Source organism: Rhinolophus sinicus, chromosome 1 (genome assembly GCF_057876585.1).
Source record: "Rhinolophus sinicus isolate RSI-liver-muscle chromosome 1, RSI-T2T, whole genome shotgun sequence".
Taxonomy (NCBI): Eukaryota; Metazoa; Chordata; class Mammalia; order Chiroptera; family Rhinolophidae; genus Rhinolophus; species Rhinolophus sinicus.
Genome location: NC_142501.1, coordinates 94,814,353 through 94,840,114, shown reverse-complemented (window position 1 = coordinate 94,840,114; position 25,762 = coordinate 94,814,353). Strand labels below are relative to the sequence as shown.

The 25,762-nt window shown below is 39.6% G+C and overlaps 1 protein-coding gene across 5 annotated transcripts in view; it reads right to left on the bottom strand.

Annotated features, from left to right (window-relative positions):
• PLEKHB2 (pleckstrin homology domain containing B2) overlaps positions 1–20,067 on the bottom strand; it is a 49,433-nt gene extending 29,366 nt beyond the window's left edge. Inside the window, exons 1-6 of one of the 5 annotated variants that reach the window (XM_019719019.3) lie at positions 19,916–20,061; positions 9,855–9,899; positions 6,589–6,741; positions 5,459–5,561; positions 1,788–1,827; positions 451–540 (exon numbers count right to left, since the gene is read on the bottom strand). In XM_019719019.3, the coding sequence (XP_019574578.1) occupies positions 451–540; positions 1,788–1,827; positions 5,459–5,561; positions 6,589–6,741; positions 9,855–9,899; positions 19,916–20,024 (540 nt within the window). In that variant the 5' untranslated portion in view covers positions 20,025–20,061. Of the gene's footprint in view, positions 1–450; positions 541–1,787; positions 1,828–5,458; positions 5,562–6,588; positions 6,742–9,854; positions 9,900–19,909 lie in introns of those variants that run through there. The other 4 variants (XM_019719017.3, XM_019719021.3, XM_019719020.3 and 1 more) reach the window with 4 other exon arrangements.
• Between the last annotated feature and the right edge of the window lie 5,695 nt (positions 20,068–25,762).

Below are 25,762 nucleotides of genomic sequence, written 5' to 3'. Positions count from 1 at the left end.
ACACTTGGCACCAAGGTATTTGATATATGGCATGCATGTGATTTTTTTTAAGGTTTTGTTTTTGTTTTAAAAAAAAAAACTTTTTTTTCTGATTATAAAGAGAATTCAAGTAATTTATTAAGTATAAACTATGAATCATCAAAATCACATAACCAAAGCAACTATCATGGACATGATTCATTTTTAGGTCTATCTTAAAAACAAATTGTGAACATGAAGATTATAAAGCAGTTGCTCTATTTTATGAAAGCAAACGGCGATAATAATCTGTTTAAAGAAAAAAACTGTTTGGAATACATTTCTAATTTCTCTGATACTGGCTCAAGATGTTTTTGTTTGTTTGTTTGTTTGTTTGTTTGTTTGTTTGTTTGTTTGTTTTAAAAAGGACAGTAGCACAGAGACCCCAACTTCCCTCACTTATATTCTGTAACATAAAGATTTGCTCCCTACCTCAGGGTTTGGTGCAGCGTAGGCAGTATAAGGAGGTGGGGAAGAAACCACAGCTGTGTCATCATACATGACTTCTGAGCCAACATAAGCCTATAAGAGAAGAGAAAGTATGAAAGAAAGTTGCCCCAAAGCGACTATAGGCTTTTAGGAAGTTATATGCATATCCTTTTTAACCTTTTTTTTTAAAACTGAAAAGTTTAATCTTTGAACAGCAAATATGACAGCTCTCTGAGAGCAGTGAATGGCAGGAGGAAGCTCCCTCCCCTCCTCACCAACCTGCACTCTGGTGTCCTTTAATTCAGGAGGAGGTGGCCCTCCTCAGCCACCAGCAAGAGGCAGGAGTAGATCTCTGTGCCCAAGAAAGCCATAGAGCCTGCACTGTTACCCAGGCCTTTTAAAAGATGTTCCACCACTCTCAACAACTCTTCTTTTCACAAAAAAAGAAATCCTACAATCTGAAATGTAGCAGTCAAAGATACGTTGTACATACAGTGTATGTTTTATGCATTAAAAAAATCTTTTACTCCACAATGGAAAAGAAAAATATATGCATTATTTTTTTTTTTAAATCCATATACAGAATCACCTTGGGATCTTGCCCTTAACTATATGGACCATTAGTATGAATTTCATCCAAGAAGAGGATCTTCACGAAAGAAAAGGTAACAGGAGCTCTAGAGTAAGCTTAAGGGGAGAAGAACTGTCCTGGGCTACCAAGTGTCAGAAACAATATTTGTACAGTAAGTCTTTTTACTTTCTTTTCCCACCTGTACAAATTCTTTAATAAGTTCCATCTACCTTTTTCTTTTCTTCCTGGAGAGAAAAAGGAAAAACTAAAATCTGATCTGAAAAATGAAAATGTTGATGGCAGAGGAAGTTGCACAAAGATGGCATAACTAGCTTTTACAAATGGGGTTTACTGTTTCTGTGACCTCCTAAGGTCAGAAGAAGAACTAGAGACGAGTACAGGTCCTAAATATGTTTCACAAGGCTGAGATGGGGTATATAAAAAGGGCTCTGTGGTCCTTTTTGAGCCTTCTCTATAAACCACAGCAGTAATAAAAATGTTGCAAATCTCTGTGAGATACAGACATTTCTAGAAAACAATACTGGAACCAGCATGCCTCTGTTAGGAGGGCTTCTCCTGCCACAATGTTTGGCAAAATCCAGTTTGCTCACTGTCAGTGAAAGGCACCCTGCCGACCCCTGTTTGCTCATCCATGGCTGGATGGCCAAGAAACCCACCTTTCCCATTTCCCTTTCCTAAACTCCTATTTCCTACATGTTATAGCAACACTACATGAAAACATTACTGGTAATTGCTATTATCAACTCACTGTGTTTGTCCTGGAATCTTGGAGTGTAAATTTCCAGGCCCTGGAGAAAAGAGAAAGAAAGGGATACTTTATTTGAGCCAATCAACACATATCTTATTAATTCTTAAACCTGTGTTGGCATCAGAATTTCTGAAAAAGCTTGTTTTAAGAACAGCTGCTCAGCCCTTGTCCCAAGACCCATTCAATCAACTCATCTGAGACATGCACTAGTAATACGTAATGTGTAAATATTATAATACCTACTATATATATTACATATTATATAAAATATTTAAAGCATAATCTATACTACGCTGTTTGCTTTACTTTTTAATAAATGTTAAGTGTACCATACTTAATTTTATGGCAACTTGCTTTATCAGTTCATGCGATACACACAGATCTACTTCATTTTTTTAATGGCTACATAATGTTTCCATGATATGAGATTTAGATTGTAAGTAATTTTTTGCATTTAAAACTAATGCTGGTATTTTTTTTGCCAGCTTGAGAAACTGACATACAACATATGTAAGTTTAAGCTGTACAACGCAATCACCTGATACACATACATTTTTATTGTTGGAATGAAGTAATGTCCCACTGTGTCTGTGTGTGTGTGTGTGTGTGTGTGTGTGTGTACATACACACCATATTTTCTTTAACTCTTCATCCATCAACAGACACTTAGGCTGTTTCTACATCTTGGCTACTGTGAATAATACTGCAATGGGAGTACATACATCTCTTTGAGATAATGATTCCATTTCTTTTGGATATACACCAAAAGTGGGACTGCTGGATCATATGGTAGCTCTATTTTTAGTCTATGGATACTATGTATCCATAGTAACTATACCAAGTTACATTCCCACCAACAGTACACCAGGGTTCCCTTTTCTCTACATTCTTACCAACACTTACTTTTGTCTTTTTCATAAGAGCCCTTCTAAGAGGTATGAGGTGACATCTCATTGTGGTTCTATTTGCATTTCCCTGATGATTAATGATGTTGAGCACCTTTTCATGTACCTCTTGTCCTCTTTTGAAAAATGCCTATTCAAGTCCTTTGCCCATTTTTCAATTGGATTATTTTTTTGCTATGGAGTTGTACAAGTTCCTTATATATTTTGAATATTAACCCTTTCTTTTATCACATAGTTTACCAATATTTTCTCCCATTCCAGATATTTTTTCATTTCTCTGATGGTTTCTTTTGCTGTGCAGAAGCTTCTTAGCTTGATGTTTTAGTTCATTTACTTTTGCTTTTGTTGCTTGCATTTTTGGTGTTATATCCAAAAAAGTTGCCAAGACCAACGACAAAAACTTATCCCCTGTTTTCTTCTAGTAGTTTTACAGTTTGGGGTCTTACATTTAAGTCTTTAATCCATTTCGAGTTAATTTTTGCAAGTGGTCTAAGATACAGGTCCAATTTCACTCTTTTGCATGTGGTTACCCCGTTTTCTCAAAACCATTTATTGAAGAGACTATCCTTTCCCCATTGAGTATTCTTGGCTCACTTGTCAGATATTAGTTGACCACATATGTATGGGTGTATTTCAGGGCTCTTTATTCTGTTTCATTGGTCTATGTGTTTCATTGGTCTATGGCCTGGTTTTTATGCCAGTGTCACGCTGCTTTGATTATGATGGTTTTATAATAAAGTTTGAAATCAGGAAGTGTGATGTCTCTAGCTTTGTTCTTCCTTCTCAAGATTGCTTTGGCTACTCGGGGTCTTTTGTGATTCCACACGAATTTTAGGATCTTTTTTTCTATTTCTGTGGAAAACACCATTGAAATTATACACACACAAAAAAAAAAGAGAAACATGGAAATTATATCCACCTTTTATGTGATGAGATTTCAGTAGTGATTTATTTCCGTCTACATACTTTCCAAAAATGTCACCATCTCCAAATAAGAAACAATCCTTGTCTAAAATGATTTTACCTCCATATTTTGGAGAGATTCACACTAACTGGTTGAATCTCTCCACACTTTCCTTTAAAGCCTGATCCAAACAGCTACTACTGTTGCTTGCAATACTCTTCCTTGAGATTTTTCTGGAAGTATGCCTCCTTTGATGATAGTTGTGGCAGCACTACTTTCACCTAAATACCAGGTCAAAGAAGCAAATAAACTTTATAAATGCATGTCTTGCCATGACTCTGTCTGCCACAGTTCACACTCTGCTCTCATGCCACCACAGCAAGGGGAGACTAGCAGTCTGGACAGATCTTTTTCCTTTTAAGGAGAATTTAACCAACTCACATTTATTGCAAGCATAGATATCATTGGTCTAATTACTGTTAGTTCATTTCCTGTCTTGCATTAAGTTTTCTGATGTTATCTTTTTTTTTTTTTTTTAATGAGGAATGTTTTCTGTTCCCTTTTATTCTTCTAGTTTAAAAAGTATTATCTTTTGAGCTATCCTCCCCAACTTGTACTTAAAATTAGACACATATATAAACCTCCATTTTCCCATACAGGTCAAGATAAAGTCAACATCTTCTGACCCACCCACTCCTCCAGGCCAAACAAAGCAAGTCCTTCAGCATACTTTTATTTCTTCTACCTTCTGTACTTTTTGCTTACTCCTCTGCCTACAGAAGCACCCCTCACTTTTTGAAAGTTAGAGCACTGTTTCAAGGCTTCTTCAAGCTGTGCTTTTGGGTTACATAGACCTCAGCAAGGCCCTAAATAAAAAAATCTAATATTTTCAGAAATTCAGTTTTCCTTCTTGTTGACAAAGTAAATTATTAAATAGAAATAATATAGCTCCAGTTTATACAGAAGTAGTGAATTGGTTTGACATATGGTCATTTCTCTATCAGTCTTTAGAAAAGCCACATCTCTTCCAGAAAGTATCACTTAAGATTCAGTGCTATAAATCAGAAGATGTAAGAAAGAAGCTACATCTGATATTTAAAACCCTAGAGTTTAGTACAGAATAAATGTTTATATTGAGGATGAATATGTATGTGAAATGCACAGGCAGGCACTCTAACAAACTGCTCTGCTGGGTTTTATGAATATGCCACATATATGTGAATATTTGTATATGAATATTACAATACTCTGTTAGTGAATTTTCATAATGTCCAGAATTAACCCATGGGAGTGGTACAGAGTGGACAGAAAAAATATTCTTCTCCCCAAATGACATTTAATTAGTGTTTACAAGATTCTAATTCAACATCAATACCAATGTTAGCAGGCTAAAAATTGATAAGGTTGGGTTTTGCTCCTTGCAGTTTTGCATCCCTTCTTCAGAGATGGCAGATGGGAGTAAAAACCATCAAAGGAAGGAAATGGTTGCATAATCCAGAAGTCAGTGCTTTATAAAAGACAGTTACATAAAAAGAACAAGATTTAAGAACCCAGTCAATTATGCCCATTACCCAATGTGCACCCAGTAATGAAAAAAGAGAGTGCAAAGTGACTGTATGCTAACACTTTGTGCCATTCTTTTTTATAATGGGATCCTGCTTGGTTAGCTCTGGAGAGGTAGAAACTCTGATCAGGGTTAGGAGAAATGAATAAGACCCCATTACACTTCTTTCACAAATCCTCTGAGTCACCTATTCTGCTGCCTGAGGAAAACTCCATTCCCATTCTCTTCCCCTCCTGATAACCGGAAATTAAAGAAATAAATACTTTTCAATTTTAACACTTAAAAAAACAAAACTTACAAACAATCATCCATGCTTTCTGCACAAAGACTGAGAATTTTCCCATCTCGGCAAACAATCTGCAGCACACAGTCTTTAGGCTTCCCATCTGGAGCCTGAATATCTATTAAAATGAAATAGAATAAAGGAATATTCATAGAGTTTTTTGAGGATTTCTTCTTACTTAACAGCTCAGCTAAGCAAAGGGCCAGTACCAGAAAAACATTTTTGTTCTGCTCTGAAGAACCAAACACATGAATCACAAGTCCATTCTAATTGAACGTCTTGCAGGAAGAACAAGTAGGCCTCTTCTAGAGGGCAATGTATATACAGAGATGTACAGAGTAGCCCTTGACATTAGGAAAATAAGCCCCACCCAATGAAAAAGTGTTACAAAGCAGAAGATGACAGAATACTTACTGCTTTTATTCATAGGAAGCACCAAACTATTTTTAAAGTATCTTTGTGTACCAAAAAATAAGGTCTATGATATTTGAGCCTAGTTTAGGTAGGCCCAGGGAGACTTGTATTTCACAAACTAGTATGTAGGGGCAGGATGTTACAAATATCAATGTTTACTAAACCAGACTTTTTATTCCAAATAGCAACAGAGCTAATAAAACAGAGAAGTCTACATATGTCATTAATTAGAAATAGAAAAGTTTATGCTTGTTAAAAATCTATTCCTTCAAAATGAGTATTAGGGATAACTCCAGGAAATAAGACATCACAGATTTTTAGAAACTGACTGGAGTTGTCACGAGTAAGATGCCAGTACTGCCCAGAGCGGCTCCATCTTTTTTGGGGTTTCCAGCACTCTGGTTCCTCAGTTCTCCCTCACCTTCTCCAGGAGACAGGAAGAACGTATTCAGATGAGAAAGTTATCAGGTTGGTGCAAAAGTAATTGCAGTTTTTGTAATTTTTAACCTTTTAAACTACAATTACTTTTGCACCAACCTAATAATTTACTCTAACCATATGGTTCATGCTTTAAGTGTCTGGGTCCCCACTTCCCCACTTGGTTACCTCTTCCCAGATGAAACTCTTCTGTGGTCTCTTAATCAAAGCAGAATGGGTGAGGTAGAGGATTCAACTGCCATCAAGAATGGGGAAGGGCAGTGACAGAAGCTGACTGAAGCAGACCCACTTACCCCGACATTCGTGCCCTGTACGGATGTTGATGCAGTCCACTGGCATGTGGACCTTATCCTCGACACTCTGCCGACTTTGGTCATCATAATAGATCAAGTGACCATCTGACCACAGGTCAAACCAATTCTTCTTCCAGCGCTTCAAAATAGTACCTAAAAAAAAAAATGGGAAAGGTTGGCTTTGAGCTGAAGGAGCGAGGACTTTGTCCTCTAATTCAAACATAACAGAGACAAAGGAAAGTTTCCTCTGGCCCCATAAGTATACCTGGATACAACTGCCCAGAGCATGCCATCAAAACGGAAGTGAAAACAGACCCAATGGCAACAACACCCACATTGTACCAGAGCTGCACACAGCATGCACTGCAGATACTGAGACCACTGCCAACTTTCCAGTCCCAAAACTAAAAAAAAAAAAAAGTTCAATAAAACCTTGGTTATGAGTTAATGAAACATGTCTAACATTTCTCTCCATTGAGTAGGTACCTAAACTTTCCCAGCAGTATCGAACTTTGCTAGATTGATCAGAAAATGTTGGACTGTAAAGTCTTTATACACAAATAACAATAATACCTTCCTCTCTTAGAAAAATACTTTTTTCTGTTTTTTGAAGGGCTTTCACATGTACTCCTCTCTAACATCCACCTCACTTACAGCCAACAGCATGGGACGGTCTCCCTGTCTGCTGCAGACAAGGAGGCAGGTCAGACAGTGGACACACCATGCCCAGGAAACTGACCCCAGCCCAGCATCCGTCCTACTACCTCACATGTCTCATCAGTCTGAGAGAATTCATCCTTTCATTTGTAATCTTGGATGAGGGACTTAACTTTATAAACTGTAATTTGGTTGCCAGCCAAAATGGAAAACTAAAAGGCCAGTTTGAGCTTCACGTCATCCCTGCACCTTCTCACACCCACACACGACCTACTGCATCCTTTGTTCCTATTGCTCCCACCATGTTCGTGACCGACATACACAAAGCCCATCCCACGCACCTCGCCTTACGCTCCCACATCCCCTAGTGGCGTTAACCAAACATGAAACATATCAGCCTTCCAAATTTCTTTTACCACTGTCAGGCACCCTCTTTGCACAGCATTTGCCCCAACTGATAAATAAGTGATACCCAGTATCCATTTGGTTGGCAGCACCCAAGCTGTGCAAAAACTACCAAATAGAGCCACCCGAAAACAGATAGGTGGATCACAGATATGGGGAGTTCTAACCAAGTACGTCAGGTGCTGTCAAAGCCCCGACTGCAAATTCCCAAATCAGGCTCTTTTCCAGAGTCCAGATATTGGGTCCTAAGGGTCTGTGTGGCAATGGCAGGAAAAGGAGCCCTGGAGACAGTTTTGGATACATGTAACCCCATGTGTATCCCTGCTGCTCTGCAAGTCAGTGAATACAATACACTTTGCCTTACTTTATTCTATTGTAATTGAAACTTATGCTTTTAGCAAAGAAGGAAAATCAACCCAGAAATCGGGAGATGGGGAAGTGGAATAAGTCTTCTGAATACACATTTTTGAGATAGCCATAGACCAGGACATTAGAAAAGTATGTATAATTCATTTAAAGGACATCTATTTTGTATATATTGTCATAATAGGCACTGATGGGGAGCACAAAGTTGTCAAAAGGGTCACTGTTTACTGCATGTTGACAGCACTAAATTGAGTTATGGTGAATAAAAGAGAGGTACAGCAAAGCCTAAGGGAGAACCCAGAGGACATGCCAAGGGCCAGGACAGGAAGGAACACTCTGAAGGACTAAGCAAGGTGCTCCATGTCCTGACCATTTGGGGCAGGTTGGGATCACAAAATCCAGGACAAGGAAACTTACACAAACATGGGGCTAGACTCCAATATACCAGGACTTCCTTCTGTAATGTTGTAAAAGCCACAACTCCATCTATTCTTAGAACATAAGACTGTCATAGACCTTGAAAGGACACTTGGCTGAGCTCTAGGTCTGGGAATGTGAAACTAGTAACAGAACAGACAGGCTAGGCTGAAGGTTTGTCTCCTGGGAGAAATGGGGTCAGCGCTGAAATGCAACAGTCCTCAGTTTGAGCGTAGGTTTGTCACCCATAGTTAACACTTAGACAAGTTACCTAATATCACTGAACCTCAATTTCTTCAGCTGGAAATGGGGATAATGCTATCTACTTCACAGAGCTGTTATGATATTTAAATATATGTAAAATCTGTTTAACAGGAATACCAACAAGCTTCACAAGCAATAGTTTTTACAAACTACCTAAGGTATGCAATCCATTTTTCACTGATAGTCTACATATGAATTCACAGCTGAACAATAAACAGTACAGAAGTTCCTCCTTATCTGTGGTTTTGCTTCCCATGATTTCAGTTAACTGTGGCCTAAAAATATTAAATGAAAAATTCCAGAAAAGAAAAACAATTCGTAAGTTTTAAAGTACATGCTGTTCTGAGAATAATAAAATCTTGCACCATCCAGCCCCGACCGCCGGAAACATGAATCCTCCCATTGTCCAGCACATCCCAGCTGCAGACACTCCCACCCACTCACTAGTGACTCAGCAGAGGTGTTGGTTATCAGATCAACTGTCATGGTATCGCAGTGCTTGTGTTCAAATGGCTCTTATTTTACTTAATAATGGCCCCAAAGCACAAGAATAGCTGGCACTTTCGATATGCCCAAGAGAAACTGTAAAGTGTATGTATGTACAGGGAAAAAACATAGTATATGTAAGGTTCGATACTATCGGGGGTTTCAGGCATCAACTGGGGGTCTTGGAACGTGTCCCCCACTACAGTACAAAAGGTATAGTTTTAGATAAACATATACCCTCTGGTTAAATCTTTACCCTTATAATCAAATACTCCAGTATTTCAGGCTCTCAGTCACTATTCAATCCCCAGGTAAGCCAGGTGCTTCTCACAAAGAAAGCAGTACCTCCAGGCTAATTTATCAGCCCCGCTTGGACAGAGTCAAGTAGAGCCTCAGGTCAGTATTAATAATAAAGCATGCTAGTGAGAAAAGAGAAACGAGCAGGGAAACCACTGTTCCCTGGCTCCTGTCAATGCAGCCACTGACAAGGAGCCCCCTGTGTGCAAAAAAACAGCTCACAGAGCCTCAACACTGCCAAGAGGAAATCCAGGGCAACAACATTAATAAGACTTTGCTGTTTGTTTTTAAATAGATCTGTTTCAGCAACAGAATAAAGATGTGCCCTAAGGCAACAGTAAACCCAGACCAAGGGGCTCGCATCCAGTACTTACTCTGTCGCAGCAACCATCCACTCTTCACAACTGCCATCTTTTCACCTATAGCAGAAGAAATAGGCAGGTTCAAAATTGTACCCGCAAAGGAGAATGGCCCTTTTGAGTTACTTCTAACTCACAACACTTCTGACACCAAATGAGTGGGCTTTTTCCAGACCAACAACCAAATCCCCAACTCTCAGGACACCAATTAGATTTCTATTGATTCAATTCGATTCTGACACTAATTCCTTGGAGTTAGCATCAGACTCCATAGGTTAAGGGCTCAGACTCACAAGTGTGGTCCCACTTTAAACATAAGTCAGGGCCGCCTGTCATTCTGACCTATAAATTGGGGGTTCCCACGACCCCCTCTCCTCAGATTCAGTAATTTGCTAGAATGGATCACAGAACTCAGGAAAGCACTTTACTTACTGCTAGCTGTTTATTATAAAGGATACCACTCAGGAACAGCCAAATGGAAGAGATGCACAGGGAAAGGTGTGGGGGAAGAACGCGGAGTTGCCATGCTCTCTCCAGGGCACCACCTGCCCAGCACTCTGCATGATCCTGGAGCCCAGAAGCCCTGAAGCCCTGCCATTCAAGTGTTGTTAACAAGTTCCATTAGGTGGGCATGACTCACTACATCACTGGCCACTGGTAAATGAACTCAGTCTCCAGCCTCTCTCCCCTCCCTGGAGGTCTAGGGATGGGGCTGAAAGTTCTAACCTTCTAATTACAAGGTTGGTTCCTCTGGTAACCAGCCCCATCCTGAAGTTATCGAGGGGCCCACCAATAGTCATCTCATTAGCATAAACTCAGACATGGCTGAAAGGGGTTTATTATGAATAGCAAGACATTTCTAGCACCTCTGTGTCTCAGGAAATTCCAAGTTTTTGAAGTTAACATATTTCTTATTATATCACAAAATCACAGCCCTCTGGTCTAACTCTCCATCCGCTTCCCTTTCAGTGTCACCTGAGGAAGGGACCAAAGCCATTTTACCTCACTGGCCACCTGGCATTTACCAAATAGCATCTCTTCAGTGGGGCCAATACAATCCCACCCCTATACTGCAGGCTTTAGCCTCAACATCCTGCCTACCCTACTAAGTCTAACTCCACTCACCAGACATAAAGCAGCTGCAGGTACACTAAGATTGAGCCCCGTCAAGGATGTCTGGCTACTCCTAACATGGCCAGTATCCCGGGGCTCAGTTTTATCTCTGGTGTGCCCAGGTGACTTTACACAGTGCCGTCTGGTGTACACTGGTGTCAGCAAGTGGAGTGGCCAGGTCAGAGCAGAGTAGCAGAAATCATGAAGAAAAAGTCTGAGAAATTTAACTCCATAAAAATAAAACTGTGAGTGGCACACACACACAAAATCAAGAAGACCAATAGAAGATTAAGAAAATACATTTACAACCATATGGCAGCAATGAGCTAATTTACAAAGCTCACATATAACAGAAATAAATCATTTGTCAGTTCACAGAAAAAGAAACATGAATGGGCAAAAAAACCTCATAAGATACTCCATTTCTCGCTCGGCTCATCAGACAAGATACAAAACACAACTTAACAATATTACCTATCAGAAGGTCACAAATGAAAAAAACTATGATATCCAGAAAGGAGAAGACACGATGGCAAGAACAAAAACTGCTGCAACCTTTTGCAAGGGGAATTTAACAATGTCCATCAAAAATTTCAATGTCCTATACTTTGACCCTGACATGTCACCATTACTAGGAATATACCTCATTGATGTATGTGCAGAGATTCACCAACATATATATATATATACATTCATGTGGCTTATACTGCAAAACAACAATGTGCCCCACAACCGAGGACTGTTTAACGAGCACATGTACACATGACAGGTTATTATGCAAACGCAGAAGGAATGAAGTAGAACAGTGTGTGCTGATACACACATACTGCTGACACAAGCACAACTGTTTTCTAAAGGAATCAGAGAGACTGTTAACCATGTGCATCTCTGAGGAGAGAAATGAAGCAATGCTATAAAGTGTCAGAAGACAGGATGACTTCAGTCCCATTACACCTTTCTGTACTACTGAAATATTTTTAACAATCTGCATATATTACAGCCTTTTACTTTTTTTTGAAATCAACAGCTATTAATTGGAGGTTGAGATCATGGGCCACTTTTGTTTTCTACTTTAGCATTTTTAAGTATTATCCTTAAAGCACTAAGGTTTGGAAGGTTAGCAGACTGAAGCAACAGCCCAAGCAGGCACCTCAAAAGAACAAATGAGTCTCTCTCAATTAATTTATCCCATGTCTGTCTGGCTGAATTCTCACCTCTCCCCACACCTTTAGAAAAAGTGCTCCACAAGCTTTAGTCATCCTAAATTCCAGCATCTCCAAATCTCATACTCTGAAGATTCTTAAACTCCTTGCAATTTTTGCCAATTCAAGCTATCCTCACCAAGGCAGGACACAAGTTTTTCATCCTTCTGCCTCTTTCTCCCATACATTTAGGAGCGCAAACACACAGTCCCAGATGAACTAGGGGAAAGTCGGTCTTTCCCCTTTCTTCCAGTAGATGTGCAAGCTGTTCACTGCTTTCTGATAAGGAGGGAACCAGCCAGAGGGCAGCAAACTGTAGAGATGGCAGAGCTAACTCTGCTTAGCCAGTGACTCAAACGACAGGGAAATCCACTCCACTCCAAGGCTTTCTGTTAAGCAAAATGATGTGTTTTCTTTATTATTTAAACTGGGTTGAACTGGTTTTGTCAACTTACAGTGTAAACCATCCTAAAACAATCATTGACTTTCAAAAGGAATTGAGGCAGAGAAGTAGTATCATCATATTTTCATTCAACAAATATTCCAGGGCATTTTGCCCTCTAGGAGAGCCTGCAAGGTGGGCAGTAATCGGAGTACAGGAAAGGAAGTTCTTCATCTCCACGAAAGAGATGTGTGCTTTATCTGTCGGGCAGCACACTGGTGCTGCCATCACGCGGAGCATACAGCCTCATCAGCATCAGCCTTGGCAGCAAGTGCAGCCTTGCCTCCATCTAGTCTGTCCCAGATGTCTGAGCACAGAGCAGAGGAGCAGGGGACTCTGACGGTGTCACTCAGCCCACTTGCAGAGCAATCACCTGTTACTTCCTAACATGCGTACCCTACTGGTCAGCCTAGACCAGTCCCTGCTCCTGGCTCCTGCTAGCCTGCTCTGCCTTGAAGTGATCTAGGACCTGTGTGCAGAGGGGAAAAACAAAACAAAAAGCGCAGATTTTAAACATCCATCTCTCCATTTCCCTCTCTATATTACATAGAACTATTACACATTTCTGGAAAAATCCATGCTTCTTGTCACTGAACAATGCAACTCACAGGAGAGTTACTTTCAAAGAGAAAAAATACAACAATGACATTATAAGAGGATCCAAGACAAAAACACACCGATAATGTCAAGACCAACCATACTGGTGACTGCTTTGCTATTTCCAACATTAATGGTGGATTTTAATAAGCACAAACAGTTAATTTTCCTCCCTATAGAAATGCAACTAAAATGAGAGTTAAGAGGAAAACAAAACATAAATCCACAGAGATAAAAAGAATGACATGAGAAACGAAAGCAAATGAGATACTAACACCATTGTAAAAGTTCTAAAGTAAATGGATAAGTAGTGACTAACATAAAACTCGGCTTTCTCTGTTTTTCAGGTGCTAACAAGAAGCCGAACACAGCCAGCCAACTCCAGCCACATAACACTGTAAAGATTCAGAAACTGGAGGTACGAGATAGTTCTGAAAGCAGGGAAAAATAACAGAATTTTTTGAAAGTCTTTAAGAAGTCATTAGGCCCGCTACACATCCAGGCAACTACCCTCCCCAATCCTGAGAGTTTCCTTTCTGGAGAAGCTGAAACACAGAGGCTCAGGCACAGCTCAGAGTGGAACTGACACGCCACACTCAGAGCAGTAACAGAATGAATGAGAATCTTAAACTCCCTTCCTCTTCCTTTGCTTACCTCCCAGACTAGCTCTGGGCAAAGGGCACAGCTTAAGAGGAAAGGCTCATTGATACTGACAACTGGGAGCTTCTTCAATAAAAATCCTGTCTTGCCTGACCCCCTACAGGGAAACTGCCCAAGTGACAAACTTTAAACAAACACACAGACTTTCAGTTTTTTAGGAACTCTCTTAAATGGGAACAGATAGTATGCATGTATCATCAGACATTTGAGGAAAACCTATAGATAAAAGAGACTAAAGAAAATAATTAAAAAAACAAAAACTAAAAACAAAAACACAGGAATCAAAGACAAAGGCAGAGAGCAAAAGAAAACTTAAAAAAAAAGAAATACTATTATCAGAGAAATGATACACAATATTGTATCCAAAAAAATAAAAACAATGTTCTAAACTGGGAACATTCAGAGATCTCAGTTAAAAATGATAACCAAAGTTTAAAATTTAATAGAAGAGTTCAAAAGATCAAGATGGAGGAAATCTCTCTGAAAGAAAAAAAAAAGTCTAAGAGATGAAAAAAATTAGGGGATGAACCTATTTTGATATTTATATCAAAATATAAAATATTTTGCTTATAGGCATTGCATAAATAAACCAGAGAAAACAGTGGAGAAGAAACATTACACAAACACTTCCCAGAATAGGACAGCACATTTCTAGACACAAAAGCTCTGATGAGTGTCCAGCAGGAATAATTTAAAAAGATCCTCAGTTATGACTGAAATTTCAGAACTCTAGGGACAAAGAATAGAACCTAAAAACTTTCCAGAGGAAAACAGAGGTCACATATAAAGGATCAGCAAAGCACTCGGCATCTTTACCAACAGGGCTGGAAGCTAATGGATCACTATATTCAGAATGCTGAGAGACATTTATTTCCAAGCCAGAATTCCATACCCAAATTACTTATTGTGTAAATAAAATAAAAACATTTACATACTGCTGTTCCATGTATCGTTTCCAGACCCTAGTGAAGAACGTGTTGCACCAAAATGAGAGAATAAACCAAGAGGAACAAGTGGATCCAATAAGGGAGCAAGAAAATACCCAGGACACAGGTGAAGGAAGGCCCCAGGAAGACTGTTGTGCAACAGGCCTGGAAAAGAAACCAGTCCACACTGACGCTGGACAGAGGCTCCTGGGGCATCTATGAGTTCTGGTAGATCGGATTTAAGAGTGTTTACAAGGTGGCAAAAAGCACATATGGTGGGAAGTCAAAGATTACACCCAAATCAACAGCAATATATCTTGAAATATAAAAATACTATAAACAGGCGGCTTAAAAAAAAGGTGAAAATGCCCAGTCAAAATGGCTATCATCAATAAATCAACAAACAACAAGTGCTGGCGCAGATGTGGAGAAAAGGGAACCCTTGTGCACTGTTGGTGGGATTGCAGATTGGTGCAGCCACTGTGGAAAACAGTTTGGAGGTATCTCAAAAATCTGAAAATGGAACTACCTTATAATCCAGCAATTCCACTCCTAGGTGTCTATCCGGAGAAATCCAAAACTCTAATTCAAAAAACTTTATGCACTCCTATGTTTATTGCAGCACTATACACAATAGCCAAGACATGGAAACAACTGAAATGCCCATCGGTAGATGACTGGATTAAGAAACTGTGGTTCATTTATACAATGGAGTATTACACAGCCATAAAGAAGAAAGAAATCTTACCATTTGCAACAACATGGATGGACCTAGAGAACATTATGTTAAGTGAAATAAGTCAGACAGAGAAAGACAAATACCATATGATCTCACTTATACGTGGAATCTAAAGAAAAGAATAAGTGAATGAACTAATCAGAAGCAGTTTTGGAGACACAGAGAAAAAACTGAGGGTTGCTAGATGGGAGGGGGGCTGGGAATAAGGCGAAGGTGAGAGGTTTAGAAAACAGTCGGTAACCACAAGATGGCCATGGGGTTTTGAAAATTAATTTGGGGAATGTAATCAATAATGTTGTAAAGGTTTTGTAGGGTATCCGATGGACATATGTCCCATTTGGGAGACCACCTCAGGGATGATGTAGATGCCTGTTCTCTGCACTGTACACCTGAAGGTGAACAATAATGAATGACAACTATAATTTTATATATATATGTATGTATATGATTACGGGAAGTGGAGTACAGCATTAGGAATAGAGACAGTGGAAATGTAATGGCTCTGTGCGATGTCAGAGGGGTAGTAGATGCAGGGAGGGGGGTTCACACAGTGTGAGGGATATAAATGATAAACGACTAAGTATTACTTTGTCTTGTGCACCTGAAACTAATAAAAAAAAAAAAAGGTGAAAATGGATGTCTCTAGTAAATGGAAAGGGAGTGGGCAAGAGACTGACATTTTTTTACTCTGAGATTAAAGTACTGTTTGGCTTTTCAATCTATGTGCATACATTATTTTGATAAATATAAACATGTAAGCAATAATTTAAATTATCCTCAAAAATATTTCAAAAACCCTAGATGAAATCCAGCTACTTGAACTTTCCAGCAAGTTCTTTGCATTTGTTTTAAATTGGGAGGAGAATTTAGTATATATCTTCAGCAACCAAAATCATAAAGTATAATTTTGATAATATGTTTTTAAAAATTCATAGATCTTTATGCTTCAGAGTATAGGCTTTGGAGTCAAATGGCCTGCATTCAAATCCTGGCTCAATCACTTATAAATTACCTTGGGCAAGTTACTTAACTTTTAAACTTCCTGTCCTTTTCCTTTACTTATCTCCCAGACTCTAGCTCTGGGAAAAAGACACAGTCCAAAAGGAAAGACTCAAAATTTGAACATATATACCCTAGAAAAGAATAACAGCAATAATAACATCAAACCAAAAAACCCTCCCAGAATACATAACCAAATTAGTCTTGAAAGCACAGGAATGGCTCTTTGCCTTACCTTGCTGAATTCCACACCTCTTCATATCTCAACATTTCGCTATTTATATTCTCGAACAGGAGCTAACGCACAAACTAAAACTCATGAGATAAAGTCTAAGTCCTGCTGTTGGTCTGTACAGAATAAAATGCTAGCAAGCTAGTTGCAAAATAGTCTCATTACTCACATGACAACAAAACCTATAAAAACTTTTAAAATATAAACCATATTCAATAATTCACATTCTCTTAAACATGAACTCAAATCATTTTAAAAGCATTGAATCCAAAAGGAACCAATGTAACAGAATACTGCCTTTAGAATCTGGTGGTTCTGAGCTTGAAGCTCACTTCACTTTTTACTACAACTAGTTACCGCATGGGATTATTGTGAGAATTAAATGAGATAATATGTCCAAAGAGTCCTACAGAAGATGCTTCAAATGTGAGAACTGTTATCATTACATTACTATTTTGTTCTAGAACTGCAATTGAGGGTTACCTGTCAACAACTGACTCATTCCCAATATCCTGGTTCCTCTAGATACTGCTTTCTGTACTTTAGCTGTAAAAGTTACTTCCCTATCAAAGAGAGAAAAGCTTCTTCGAGGACGGTAATGTAAAGGCAACGAGAAGTCCCAAGTGTACTCCAAACTAACACAGGGGACCAAGAGGACTGGGTAAACAGTCATCATTTAGAAGTTAGTTCATGTGTGGCGCTGGCCATTTCCAAGTAGCAGCCACTTCTTAATAACAAGCCCAATACAAACACTCATCAAAGGGCAGACAGACAAGACCAAGAGGCAAAAAAGTTCACATTTCTGTCCCCATGATTAAATTCAGAAGAAAATACACAACCATAAATAAGACATAACTGGTTCAACTAACCCACTTTTTGTAACATTTTTAATTGTTTATGTTATTCTGCAGTTTTTGGTACTTACTGACACTAATAAAGTAATTCTTTAATTTATTTAGATATCCAGTAAAAAAAGAGAAAGAAACCAAGTATTAATGTAGGATGGCAAGCTGGGAAGCGTAGCAAAGCAGCTAGAGAGACTGAAGAAAAACCTCTATTTTGCCAAGGAATAATAAATATGACTATAGGGGGTGGTATCTGTTCTTCCTATATCACTGGTGTACACATTTGATAAATTCGATCCTTGAGATTATCAGGAAATTTACAGAATGTGTTCACACCATTAAAAATATAATGCTAGTAAAGAACTGTTGTCAGGTTCTGAGTTGTTTTTCTGCAGCTTCCTTCAGTGAAACCAACAGTTAACAGTAAACATGTTTAGGTATTAGCTCATAGGCTATAGGGATGTTCTTCTGCAGGCTTTACCTAAATGTTGCAATTGCTTTGGTTGCTATGCAGCTTATAGTCAAAGATTAAGAAAGTATGTCAGTCACGTCCTGGAGGCCTGCCTGTAAAGTTCCAGGAAAAATGTTCACAAGTACACTTAGCTTGAGATAATAGAAAAATGTAGCCAGGTAAGCATAGAGCAATGATAGCTTTAACAGTAACAATGGTCACAAGATGTTTAGTTTCTGCCTTTTGTTTTAAAGATAAACATCACCGACACAATCAGGAGATATTTTCCAGAATCTTGGTTCCTCAACCCAGTTAGATCACCTGACCAGAGTGAGAAAGACTCCAGACAAGATGATGTCAGGAACTGAATTAATGAGACTCAGGAAAACTGCTAAAAGCTTGCTGAAGAACTAACCCATCAGTTTCTCTCCTGACCTCCACCGCTCAATTTCTGCTTTTAAAGACCCATGATTAAAAACCATGGGGAGTTCGGGTTGTCAGCAATAGATTGCTGTTCTCTTAGCTTGTCGCCCTGTCAATAAACAGTTCTAACTAACTTCTCTACTGCAAAACTTAGTGTTCAGTGTTTGGCCCTGCTGCAGTTAAGTGGCCAGGCCCTCTTCCGGTTTGGTAGCATCAGTAAGCATTTACCAACCACCTACAACACACCCGACACTGTTAGGTGCCAAGGATGATGCTGCAACGTAAGCTACCATTCCTGCCCTGAGATTGGGGGTGGGGGAGTGGGGAATCAAGTAAAGAAAGCACTACGGAACCCCAGGTCCAAGAGGAGCCCAGACAAGCACCTGCCCAGCCAGAGGGTCTCCTACCTCCCATCAAACACTCTTGCGCACCGAGAACCAGTAACAGGAGCATTCCCACTCAGTCTGGCCCTTAGGCACTCCCACTGCACAACACACAGACAGATATTTTGGTCATTACGTTGTTCAATAAATATTAAAGGCCATAAGTTCCCCGTGTGACTTTACACAAGTCACTTCCGGCACTGGCACTAGTTTCCTCAAGACCTTGCGACCCAGGAACCTTCCTCCCTTTGGATGGCTGCGCTCCGCCCTCTGGCGGTGTGGCTCCCAGTCTGGGAACTAAAGGTTCTCCGAGGCCAGGAGTCCGAGGCGTTGGGAATTCACCACATCCCCCCTAGATTTTTTTGACAATGTGACCTTTCCACCTCATTCATTTCCTCCACCGACCCCGAAAAACTGGAACTTTATTATTCGTTCATTTACGAAGCCTCTTCTATGTCAATTACGCTACATTTCAGATTTAAAAACAAACAAAAAACCTTGGGCCAACGCGAAATAAAAATCCCTGACCTCCACCGGAGTTCCCAATCTAGTCCGGTGAGAGAATCAAACGTGAAAAAAAGACTCACTATAAATAACGTCCAACCACGCACACAAAGCTAAGGGCACCGCAAAACGACGAGTTTTGCGGAACGACGCGGGGCGAGCCCGGCAGTGAGCGCCGCCGCTCAGCCACTGCAGAACCCCGAAGGAGGGCGCAAGGCCCGCGGGAGAAGAGCGGAAGAGGAGCCGGACTCCTGCGGCCCGAGGCCCGGATCTGGGAAAGCGGCGGCCCGCGGAGAGCACCTGCGAAGCTGGGGGTGGGGGGAGTAGGACGGACAGGAGCGGGGTGTTGGCGGCGGGGTACCGGCTCCAGGAGAGGCCGAAGGGGCCGGGGAAAGGAGGATGGAACCCCTCCGAGGGGCGCGGGGGGTGGGAAGCTCTAGGGGAAGCTCCAAAGGAGCCGATTCCCAGTGAAGGAAGCGGAAGGGGCATGGGAGGCGGGGGGAGGGGGGACAGGCAGCCCAAGGGAGTCTGGGGTCACCGGGACCAGACAGGACCTTCACCTGCGAATACCCGGGCGGCGGCAGCCTCCGCGCACCGATGCATAAAGGGAGCGCAAGGTCGCCGCTGAGTCCTCGGCTCAGCCGGACCGCGTTCCTGCCCGGTGCGCATGTGCACGTCCAGCTTGCGCACGCAGGCCTGGAGTTGCAGTCCTGCCCAGGCGAGCCGAGGTGGCCCGGCACGTTTGGGTTTGGGCATCCTCATGCCTGCCTAAGTACCGGGTTAATTTTCAACTAAAAAGGAATTGTCTGCACCCCGTTCTTACTTCTCTACACCATCCTCCAATAAAAGAAGCCAGGGCTCCTTAGAGAAATGAGTGACTGTAACTGGAGCAAGGAAAAGTATAAGCTGAGTGGGGCATCCTGTCGCACAAGAAGTAAGGAATGCTCAAAAAATAAAAGCATGGAGGCATGTGAAAGGACACAGGAGTCAACCTGAAAAAGCTCCCAATGGCCAAACTTAGAACAATTGGAGCAACTAAATAAATTCCGTAGTGTCAGACTATAACAGAGTATAAAGTATATTAGAGTTCATTCTGCTGTAATAAATGATTAAAATACATTAATGGGAAGAAAAGATACATCTTCCTTATAGAAGAATTTTAATTAATCTTACTCCATCCCGAGAGGGTATTATTCTCCAACCACCCAACCCTGAGTGTGGGCTGTGAATAGTGACTTCCTCCAAGAGAGTACATAATGGGAAGGGAAAAAAATAACCTTACAGAGGAGAAACTTGACAAACTGTACTCAACCATGAGATCAAGGTTAACATCGACAGTGATAAGTCATGTTGATAGCCCCAGTCTAACTATGAGAAAAATATCAGACAAATACCACTTAAGGGATATTCCACAAAATACCTCCCCAGTACTGCTCAAAACAATCAAGGTAATGAAAAACAAGGAAAGACTGAGAAACTGTCACATGTAATATAGTGTCCCGGGTGGAATCCTGGAACCAAAAAACAAGGATGTTAGTGAAGTAATTGTTAAATTCCAAAGAGTCTTTATTTTAGTTAATAGTAATGATTAGTAACTTTTAGTTTTGACAATTGTACCATGGTTATGTGTTAACATTAGGGGAAACTGAGTGAAGGGTATACTATCTTTGTAACTTATCTTCAAATCTAAGAATATTCCAAAATTAAAAGTTGTTTTTTCTAACAGAGGGAAAAGGGGAAATTTCATTATCATTACGGCTAAACTTTTAAGATGTTATTAAGCCCGTGTGGAACTGAGGGGGTGGGGCGGCAGTGGGAAGGACTCCTGGGGTGGGGTAAGGATATTGCCTGGGAAATGGTCTGAGGGAAACTCCTGTCAAACCTACTCCTGAATGGTGGGTACACATATAAACATTTCAAGCTGAACACTTAAGATGTGTTCTTTTTTCTGTATATATATTATCTCTCTCTATCACCCCCTTTCTCTCTCTCTCTTCAAAATTATATATATATATATATATATATATATATATATATATATATACACATATATATGTATATACATGTCATTTTTTTTTATTCAAAAAATTCCCAAAGAGGTGTGGAAAAAGGAGAAATTTTATGCAGGTGAACAGATTGCAAACCAGGGAAATGTAGCTTCAGGTGGAAACCAAAACAAAGGCGTGTTCCACCAAGACAAATGGAAGGCCACATTTTATAGAGAAAGTCCCCACCCAGGATCCCAAATTGTCCAATTTTATGTAAATAAGGTTTCCAAATTTGTACAGTTCTGATTGGGCATTATAGAGTAGTTCTGATTGGTTGATTTAGATGCAAATGAGGATATAATTGTGCTGTTCTGGTTGGACAGGGCAGGTCTTAGTCCATTGACCAAAAGACAAAACCAGGAACTCCCTTATAATGGTTGACTTAGATGGCAGGAGCTGAATAATGGCAGTTTAAAGCTCAGTTTTTGGTTTTTCCTGAAATGCAGAGTATGTGAGAGTCCTCTGTCAGCAGAGTCTGGTTATGAATTTGGGCCCAGTTAACCATGAGAAGTCCTTCTGGGCAGATATATTTCTATTAAGCGTTCACATTTCCCCCTTTTGATCAAAACCTGTCAGTAGACAGCATTGATGATTGATCAGTACAACTTATCCCATGTGTGTGCCAGAGTGGTTTGGCAACCTGCTCTAGATCCATCCAGTCCCTTGGTGGGACTCCTGTGGTTGGGCAGTAGCCAATAGAATAACTAGGGCCATTTGTTTACAAGAGGTCTCCCACGTATCTGTTAAACTCAAATAAATTCTCTGAAGTCTGGCTTATGCTAAGTTAGCATAGTCTTAATAGAATTAATAGAACAGCTAGAACAATTCTGGAGACGTTAAAGAACAAATAAAGGTACTCAATTTGTAACTTCAAGAAAATTAAGGGCAATTGAAGAAAGATATTTGGATTGGGGGTAAAGGTAATTCATCATGGATTACAAACACCGAGGGGATGCACTGGCTTGATATATCATTTCTATCCTTTGTGCAACCATTGCTCAAGTCTTTACAGGGGGCTTTAAGCACCTGGTTATACAGAATATCAAACAGCGTGACAATTAAATAAATTAGAACAACAATGAATAGAACAATATGTAATCCAGACCTTAAAAGAATGTCGAGTCCAGTTGTGAGCGAGCTGAAAATATCAGAAAATTTAAATCCTAACCAGTTAGTGGCACTTGCAATGAAATTTTGCAAGTTTAAGAAGCTTAGTTGTTTCTAATTCCACCTGGAAGGAAGTACTTATTGAGGTACAGCAAAAGGAATCTGCTATGACAAAAACTCATCCTTGGGCAGCAAGCAAATAACCTAAAGCACTCCTGTTGTTAAGGACTACTCAAGCTAAGGAATCTAAAGATCTTTGTTGAGCTCTGATGACTCTAATGACTAAACGGGAGAGATGTCACATCATTATATTTAGTTGAGCAGTGTTGAGGCCAGTCCATGAGTCTATAATTCTAAAGGTCAAAATTTATTAATCTCAAAATTTCTACCTTGCCATCTTCTCAGGATACCCAAGATTCAGCTACACCGAGGAAGTGTTAAAAGGAGCTAAGCTAGAACCATAGTCTTACATGCTTTTACATGTTTTCTAGTGATGGCATTCAAAACTAGTACAACTGGATTTCTTTACTGTATACATAAATGAGCGTTGGAATTTAGGGAAAGTTCCATTTACATCTGTAGCACTAGAATCATACTCAGAATTACAAAGAGGAACAATAATCTGTTTACCATATAACTAGCTGTTTGTGAAATTTATAATGGATAATAGAACAAAATCCTAATAAACATAATACTGATGTGTAATAAATTATACCAATTAAGTAAGCGGCTCAAGTTTATAAGGGTGAATACCCAATATCCCTGAATTTCTAAGCGTTCATCTTAGCGTTAACATGGTTTCATCTAAAGGTTATCCCCATTAGAAGAGATGTTTTAAATGCTCCTCCCTTTCCAATACACCACCATACTCTCAGAGATGAAAAGAGAACAATTCAATTTCTATTCCAATTTTACCCATTCTCATAAATCATGATCCTCTGAAGAATCCAATAAATTGAATGTCCAGAATCCAGAATATTGATGATGTTGTGCAATAAGCCTGCCTGCCATGTCTCTGGTTGAAATATATTCCTGGACCAATGACTGAGAAGTTAAGACTGGCTGCCTATGAAGTTAGACTGTTCTGTAATTCTCAAATAAAAGTTTGAGCTTCTCTATTAAATTACAGTTCATTAGTGAATAGGACCAGGTCTCATTTTTTTTTAATGTATCCTGTGTAGCATCCAGCAAAGTGTTGAGCAAAGATATATGTTCAAGGAACTAATAAGTGATGGGAATTAGAACTGAGTCAAGGGGGAATGTGGTCATGGTGAAGCCTTATTTCCTCTGTCACTCAAAAGGCAGTAACCAGAGTAAATCTCTGATTCTGTCACTGAAAAACAGACATTTGTCTCCTACCATTGTCTAAAAGAGAACACACCATTTGGGGTTCTCTATTTCTTTCTCTTAGTCACTAAGAGATTATAAATGGGCAAGAGTACTGCTTGGTGGATGATATCTGGAAAAAAGCTTTTCTGCCCCAGAGGAAGCATCAATTCATCATTTGGCACACTTTAAGTCAAGTTATACAATTTATAGAACCATTAACTTTTTAAATTACAGTAAGTATTATCCATACTAATAAATATTTAAAATGTTAGGCTTATTCTCTCTGCTATCATTTAAAATGCATTTTGTTTTTCAACACTGGCATGAGGTAGAAGATAAAGAGCTCACAAAAGGAAACAATCTTCAAAATACTGAATTCTGTTCAATACAATTACAGCACTTACAGCCTTAAACTGGTAGACTTTTAAGATGTTATTAAGCCCATGTGAAACTGAGGGGGACTACTGTCAAGTTATTACCCTTATCTGAAAGAAATATCTTATATTTCAATGTGAGGCTACAATTTTTCTTTAATAACTATTTCTCTGGAATGTCAATTTCCATGGCACAGAGACAGGACATGCTGACTAGTGTCCTGAAATAGTGGCTTTAGAGGGGAGATATTGTTAAATCAACAGTAAAGTTAGGAACGGTCAAGTAATTACTAACAGGAAAAACTATGGGATCATCAATTCTACTAAAGGTAGAGGTAGGTATTGGATGACAATCCAGCATTCAGACAGTTTCCCTAGGCAGCTAAGATTTGAGAGTATTGTATCATAATATTTTTATGCCAATGTTCCCCATTTATAAGGGTTGAAACAGCAAGAATCAAGAATAGTCAGAGGCTAATAATATGGGGTGATCAAAATATACAATTTAGAACACAGGGAAGGTGGCCAGCTTGTCACAAGAGAATTAAGATCACCAATATATCCAGGAATATCATTATTATGACAACTATGAAATAAACATAAGGATTATGTATAGCAGCAGTCGACTTGACTGGACAGGTCCCAGATCTTGGGAAAGGCCATCTGCTTCAAGTTACATCTGCTGTGTATTAACTCTAACTTGAAGTCTCCTATAGACTAGGACGTGCAGTCAGGCAAATGAGGTGCAAGTGTGGGAGCCTTTCTAAGTGATAAACACAGATCTGTGAGTCAATACCTTTTAATTTTGCAGCACAGGGATAGTTAACAACACCTGGAACGACCTTTCAGGAAGACTAGAGATGTCTTTCCCAAAAGACCATATCTCCAGGTTGTAGGACATGATTGATGTCTTCTTCTCTCGGGAGTGCGCTGTGGAAAGCTTGCTCTATAAACTTTGAAATAATTTCAAGGGCTTTTATGATAAGTCAAAAGTTCTCCTTATTAAGGCAGGTTTGTACATTCTGATCTAGTCTCATAGAGCTCCCGGTAATGCTTTTAAAAGAAGACAATTGATATTTACCAAAGGGAGTAAATCTTAGGTTAAGCAATACCAAGGGAAGGATTTCAGACCATAGCAAGTTAAAAAGATTCAATAAGTTTTGCCAGTTGAATTTTCACTACCTCATTGGTTTATTCTATAAAACCAGAGGACTGCGAATAATAAGCGTGATGTAAATGGTGCATATCAAACAGATTTTGCATACCTGGTGTAGAATTTTTCTTGTAAAGTGGGTTCCCTGGTCACTGTGGAGCTCTGTGGGGATTTTCCAACCAGGAAAAATACTTTCTAGAAGCATTTTAGTAACTGCTGTGGCTGTTATTCTGGCACAGAAATGCTTTCACCCAATGAGAATACATACTAATCATCACTGGTATATTTTTATCTTTGAAAAGGAGAGTTTGGGTTAAAATCCACTTCCCCAACCTCAAAATTATAGCATATCAAATAGGCCTAATTAGTTTAATTCCCCCCTTTGTAAAAACAGAG